This window comes from Procambarus clarkii, chromosome 40 (genome assembly GCF_040958095.1).
Source record: "Procambarus clarkii isolate CNS0578487 chromosome 40, FALCON_Pclarkii_2.0, whole genome shotgun sequence".
In the NCBI taxonomy this organism is placed as follows: domain Eukaryota; kingdom Metazoa; phylum Arthropoda; class Malacostraca; order Decapoda; family Cambaridae; genus Procambarus; species Procambarus clarkii.
The window spans coordinates 8,147,480-8,154,766 of NC_091189.1; the positions used below are offsets into that span (position 1 = coordinate 8,147,480).

The window sequence follows — 7,287 nt, forward strand, 5'->3', positions numbered from 1 at the left end:
AAAGTTGTTATAAATTCAGCTACTCGGAACAAGTTCCAAGTAGCACGGGCTATGGTGAGCCCGTAGTGGACTTACCTGGCACAGGAGCGGGGCAGTGTGTTCGTTCCGATTACAGAGTTTCCTGCTGCCGTATATATATATATAGCCGAGGATGAAGTGAAGGTGAAACACCTCACTCGAGGGCCAATAGGTTCATTGCTACTTACCAATCTGCAGCTTGCATGATGTCTGGGGCACTATATTGTAAGAACATAAGAATAAAGGTAACTGCTGAAGGCCTATTGGCCCACACGAGGCAGCTCCTATTTATAACCACCCAATCTCATTCATATATGTGAATGAGACTACGGAGACTTGTATGTCTCGTCGCGTTCACGAAGATGGCAGAGTGTAATTGGGTGCCAGTTGGCTGCTGATAGATGGCTTGGGTAGTTTGGTGTATAATGGCTCCCAGATGTCCAGTCTTCTGTTGTTGTTGTATCTGTCGATTATTGTATTATTTTGGTGTTGTTTGTGAAGCTATCTCTGGTGATGGTCTGGTTATGCGTACACACTATATGTTCCTTGATAGGGCCTGGCAGTGTGTGTGTATTGTTAGGCGCCTTGAAAGGAATGCTTTTGTCTTGCCGTTATATTGAGATCGTTGGGGCTGACAGTCCCCAAGTGGGCATGCGAAGGCATAGACCACATTCGTCTCTTTTTTTTTCAAGTGATTTTGGGATTGAACACCGACCTGCATGAGGCAAGATCGTCGCTCTACCGTCCAGCCCAAGTGGTTGGACCACCGAGGAGCGGGAAACATCCTTTTGAATATAATATCCTTTAATGCCTGTATATTACAGCTGATAAGCTGTATCAGCACAGCGTTGAAGAGACACGCGAAGGTGTAAGAGCGGTACAGTGGATTAGTAATCACATCTTCAAAAATCAGTCATGTTCATCATTTTTTGATCCTTGATTAATATTTTCTTACGAAGAGGTGGATATCGATGACTGACTCACCAAAGGAGGGTTAGATATCGATGACTGACTCACCAAAGCATAGATAGATATCGATGACTGACGCACCAAAGGAGCGATAGATATCGATGACTGACGCACCAAAGGAGCGATAGATATCGATGACTGACGCACCAAAGCATAGATAGATATCGATGACTGACGCACCAAAGGAGCGATAGATATCGATGACTGACGCACCAAAGGAGCGATAGATATCGATGACTGACGCACCAAAGGAGGGATAGATATCGATGACTGACGCCCCAAAGGAGCGATAGATATCGATGACTGACGCACCAAAGGAGGGATAGATATCGATGACTGACGCACCAAAGGAGGGATAGAGCTTGACCGAACTATCCGTCACAACGACGCACTGTATTTGCTCGGCTTTGTTGGGCTTAATTGAATTCAGTTTTTGACAGTATATTTATGCGAGTCAGATGGAATGCTGATTGATGTCATGACTTTTATATTTGAGAGCAAAAAATTTGGTATGCATTGATATTTGGCTTATGACCCCCCTCCCCCCACCCTGCAGGTACGAGCCTCACGCGGCTTGACCCGTGTCTGTAGCCGCTTGTCGAACAACATCTCTCACTGCTCTCCATATGATCTCTGTGTTGCAAGATTTTTGACACTAAAACTGACACTTTTGTTGCAACTGACATTGAGTTGCAACTTGGCCGTGTTTCAAGTGATCCTGTGTAGTAACTGTATGTTGCATCTTTCAGTGTGTTACTGTAATACAGTTGCAAAACAGGACCAGTTGTGTCACGACTGGGTTCTGTATTGCAACTGTGATAAAACTTGTCATGTGTTGCACTTGACTATACCTTACAATAGCCAGTGTGTTGAAACTGGCCCCCCTGTCCTGCAACCGATCATGTGTTGTCACTGACAAGCTTTTGCAATTAGCGTTGTTGTGGGAACATTCTCAGTGTAGGGGAGTCATTGCCCGTGTCTCGGTCTAAGAGTACAGTGAAGGAGGGGGACTGTAACCAGTCCAAGGCAGGAATAATACAGTGGTAATTGAGTCTTAGCCTGTTTATAGCAGGAACAAGGCAGGTTTACCTTTTAGCGTGATCACTCTGAAAAGGATGTTTTACTGCGTCGCCAAGTTTTATTATCATAGTTGAATAGATAATAATAATATGCTGCAATGACATAATCTAGATTATAATGAGACGCGAATTATGACTGTATGTAGCGAAAATGACGTTGGTGGACGTCATTCAACGTATAGTACCAAATACGTCGTTTTTATATACAAAACAACGACGTATGTGGTACACAGACGTGTACGACATGCTAGAATGACGTCTGTGTTGATATTTGTGGCAAGAATGACGTCTGTGTTGATATTTGTGGCAAGAATGACGTCTGTGTTGATATTTGTGGCAAGAATGACGTCTGAAACCACTCTCCTTCAAAGACTCTTCTGCCTCTGAAAGCAGTCGTCAACTGCCTCCAAGAACTCTGCTTCGTCAACTGCCTCCAAGAACTCTGCTTCGTCAACTGCCTCCAAGAACTCTGCTTCGTCAACTGCCTCCAAGAACTCTGTTGCCTCGGCATGTCTCCCTTTGTTTGTCTAGCAAGTTTTACGTTTACCTAAAAAGACCATTAACCATTAAAATACCATTAAAGTACCTTATAATGCTGACGGTTTGATATTGTGATGCTTCAGATATTGCTGGCGAAGGATTTTCACGTCATGCAGTACATAAGGAAACTTTTGAGACGGAGTTGAAGTGTGCCAACGAGGCATGACTGGAACTGTGTGGAGTGGGGCTGCGTGGAGTGATTGGTGGAACTGGGCCAAGAAGAGAGAAGAGGAAGAGTGTAAGGAGACATGATTGAGACATGAAAAATGCCTAGATTAATTGACAGGGTTGAAAAGGTGGGGGTTAAATTGGTTGTAAACGTCTGGTATGATTACCAACTAAACGAGAGTAAATAGGAGACATGACGGGATATACTACATTAGACGACCAACAGCTAGCAATCAGGACAATAGTTAGAGTTCGATATACCAAGTACCAAAAAAGTACCAAAACACACACACACACATATATATATACACACACACACACACACACACACACACACACACACACACACACACACACACACACACACACACACACACACACACACACACACACACACACGTTGGGGCTGGATGGCCGAGTGGACAGCGCTCTAGGCTCGTGGACCTAGGGACCGTGATTCGATCCCCGCACCCGGCGGAGACAGATGGACAGAGTTTCCTTAACCCTGATGCGTCTGTTACCTAGCAGTAAATAGGTACCTGGGAGTTAGACAGCTGCCACGGGCTGCTTCCTGGGTATGTGTGTGTGTGTATGAGTATGTTAGAGAGAAATATGTGTAGTAGACATAATAGAGAGAAAATAAATTGGTTAGAAAAGCAGGGTCCAAGAACCAATAGCTCGATTCTGCAGATACAAATATTAAATACAAATAGTAAACACACACACACACACGTCGATGTTTACAGACGAAACAAAATGAATGAAAAGAGTTGACAGAGATGAGGACTGTAAACGTCTCCAACATGACTAAGGCAACAGGTGACGCCAAAGGGACAGTGCATAGTGAAGGGAAAGTTCCTCCCTGTAATGAGTAGTGAAACATACCTGGGAGTGGACTAAACAACCACAACCACTCACAGACACAACCACTCACAGACACAACTACTCACAGACACAACCACACACAGACACAACCACTCATATAAACCATTAAAGACACAGCCAAGCACCGCCACATGCAATCAGAGACACATCCAATCACGGACACACACACACACAGACACAACCAAATACAGACACATACAGTCAGAGACAGTCAATCACAGACACACACAGAGACACAACCAAACACAGACACATACAATCAGAGATACAAACACATACAATCAGAGGCACAGACACATACAAACAGAGACTCAGCCAAGAGACTCGTCAATAATCCTGACAATCAACATAAGATGAGAGCAACGAGAAAGAGATCCCGCCCTAAACTGGTTCTGAGTGTCTCAGGATGGAGCCTTAATGACTTCAGGCGATCTAAAGTGATTCCTAATGCTCTTAAAATTGATTCTATTTAGCCTAAGGGAAACCGAAATGTTCTCGTTGTAAGCGATAACATTGCAAGCGACCTCGATTTGTCCTGGAAGTTGGTTTCAAAGAAACCAGAGTGACTTTTTATATGGCACTTAAGCCCATACCACTTCTGGGGGGACTCTTAAAGAGACTCAAAGTAAACTAAGGACTCTCAGAAAAGAACGCAACTTACAGAAAGTAAACCTGAGTGACGTGAATCCAAGGATTCCGAGGATAACCCCAAGTGGTACTCCAGGTAATTTTTAATTAATCCTAAAGTAAACCTGAAGGAGTCCCCAGGAATTATAAGTGGCTTCGTGTACATCTAAGTTACCTAAGTCATCCGGACTAAGTTCAAAATATCTCGTTAACCTCCATGTGGGTGATGTGTTCGGTTAAGGCTCTAGTAACCCCCATGAGGGCGATGTGTTCGGTTAAGGCTCTAGTAACCCCCATGTGGGTGATGTGTTCGGTTAAGGCTCTAGTAACCCCCATGAGGGCGATGTGTTCGGTTAAGGCTCTAGTAACCCCCATGAGGGCGATGTGTTCGGTTAAGGCTCCAGTAACCCCCATGAGGGCGATGTGTTCGGTTAAGGCTCTAGTAACCCCCATGAGGGCGATGTGTTCGGTTAAGGCTCCAGTAACCCCCATGAGGGCGATGTGTTCGGTTAACTCTCCGACTCACCCATATGTGAACCGCAATGAAAACCAGATAATTGCCTTTGGCTGATGTCACACAAGTTTTTGTGAAGCAACTTTGAATGAAACAACTTTGAGTGAAGCAACTTTGAGTGAAGCAACTTTGAGTGAAGCAACTTTGAGTGAAGCAACTTTGAATGAAGCAACTTTGAGTGAAGCAACTTTGAGTGAAGCAACTTTGAATGAAACAACTTTGAGTGAAGCAACTTTGAGTGAAGCAACTTTGAGTGAAGCAACTTTGAGTGAAGCAACTTTGAGTGAAGCAACTTTGAGTGAAGCAACTTTGAGTGAAGCAACTTTGAGTGAAGCAACTTTGAGTGAAGCAACTTTGAATGAAGCAACTTTGAATGAAGCAACTTTGAGTGAAGCAACTTTGAGTGAAGCAACTTTGAATGAAACAACTTTGAGTGAAGCAACTTTGAGTGAAGCAACTTTGAGTGAAGCAACTTTGAGTGAAGCAACTTTGAGTGAAGCAACTTTGAGTGAAGCAACTTTGAGTGAAGCAACTTTGAGTGAAGCAACTTTGAATGAAGCAACTTTGAGTGAAGCAACTTTGAGTGAAGCAACTTTGAATGAAACAACTTTGAGTGAAGCAACTTTGAGTGAAGCAACTTTGAGTGAAGCAACTTTGAATGAAGCAACTTTGAGTGAAGCAACTTTGAGTGAAGCAACTTTGAATGAAACAACTTTGAGTGAAGCAACTTTGAGTGAAGCAACTTTGAATGAAACAACTTTGAATGAAGCAACTTTGAGTGAAGCAACTTTGAGTGAAGCAACTTTGAGTGAAGCAACTTTGAATGGAGCAACTTTGAGTGAAGCAACTTTGAGTGAACCCTGCAAAATGAAGTACCTTTTCAGTGAAATAACCTTGAGGTGAAGCAGCCTTCAATGGACCTGTGTGAGTGAAGCCGTCCTCAGCGAATCGAGAGGCCTTGAAGCCCCTCGGTCGATTCTAATTAAACGTGAATGAACCTGAGTGAGCCCAGTTTGGATCTGAGTGATCTCATTTGGATCTCTGTGATCTCAATTGGATCTAAGTGATCTAAATTGGATCTCGGCGATCTCACTGGATCTGATGAATCCTAATTTGATCTCAGGTCTTAACCGAGTGTGAATAACTCAGATTCAAACTGACCCCAGAATGAATCTTTGAGGAACTTCAACTGAATCAGAGTGATTTAGACTGTGTGAGAGTTGCGTCACTCGATCTTAGCTGACCTTCTTCAGTGTGAATAACCCTGAATGAATTATGACTGCCGGATACCAACAAATAAATCTCAGCTACGACCTCCGTGACGTAAATCAATGCGTTAGTCGTCGATCTCTTCCCGTGTTCGAATCCCACCTCATTTAAGGCTTCACCGGGGTATCGCAAATATAAAATAATTGCCAACGGAACAGCAACACCTAACCTATCATACATTTAACTGTACTAACTACCTTATCAAATCCTACCTTACTGACAGGCTCCAATGTGTTTCTGTGAATAATACAATTTCTCCCACCCTACCCATCAACATTGGTGTTCCCCAGGGCAGCATACTTGGCCCTCTCCTCTTTCTCATCTACATTAATGACCTTCCAAATGCCTCACAACACCTCAAACCAATCCTATTTGCTGACGACACAACCTTCATTCACTCCAGTCCTGATCCCTTGCTCTAAATGCCACAGTAAATACTGAGCTAAATAAAGTCCATCTGTGGCTAACTGCCAACAAACTCACCCTTAACATTGACAAAACTTTCTATATTCTGTTTGGCAATAAATCCTCTAATCAAATAAATCTCAAAATAAACAATACCCAAATTTGTAACAAATTAGATGGCAAATTCCTTGGCATTCTCATTGACCACAAGCTGAATTTCCAGGGACACATTCTAAACATATCTAAAAAAGTTTCAAAAACTGGGGGCATTCTTTCTAAGATCAGATATTATGTACCACGCCCTGCCCTGGTGACTCTCTATTACTCCCTTATCTATCCATATCTCAACTATGGTATTTGTGCTTGGGGCTCTACTACCCAAAATCATTTACGTCCTCTAATTACTCAACACAAAGCTGCTATTAGGACAATATCCAATTCTGGCCCCAGACATCACTCGGTACCCCTATTCAAATCCCTGAATATGTTAGACATTAAGTCACTGCACATTCTCTCATGTGTACTATACATATACAAAACGCTAAATTGTAATGCCAATCCTGATCTCAAAAGCTTCATAGAAGGTTGTAACAGAACCCATGAGCACCACACCAGAAATAAATACAGTTTTGATATTCCTAGAGTACGACTTAATCAAACCAGAAATGCTCTACAAATCAAGGGGCCCAGAATGTGGAATGACCTTCCCAACCATGTTAAAGACAGTACCTCTCTCAACCAGTTTAAGATAAAAACTAAACACTACCTAATAAATTCCCTGTAACCTACCTCACTCCTCTATTGTCAACCCAT

General features: G+C 43.0%; 1 protein-coding gene across 1 annotated transcript; it reads left to right on the plus strand.

The window, feature by feature from the left end:
• The first annotated feature begins 2,967 nt into the window (after positions 1–2,967).
• Positions 2,968–5,703, plus strand: LOC138373004 (uncharacterized protein in mobD 3'region-like). The gene is made up of 3 exons (XM_069339053.1): positions 2,968–3,049; positions 4,246–4,383; positions 4,880–5,703. The coding sequence occupies exons 1-3, from the start codon at positions 2,968–2,970 to the stop codon at positions 5,701–5,703; spliced, it is 1,044 nt and encodes a 347-aa protein (XP_069195154.1).
• Positions 5,704–7,287: the final 1,584 nt, after the last annotated feature.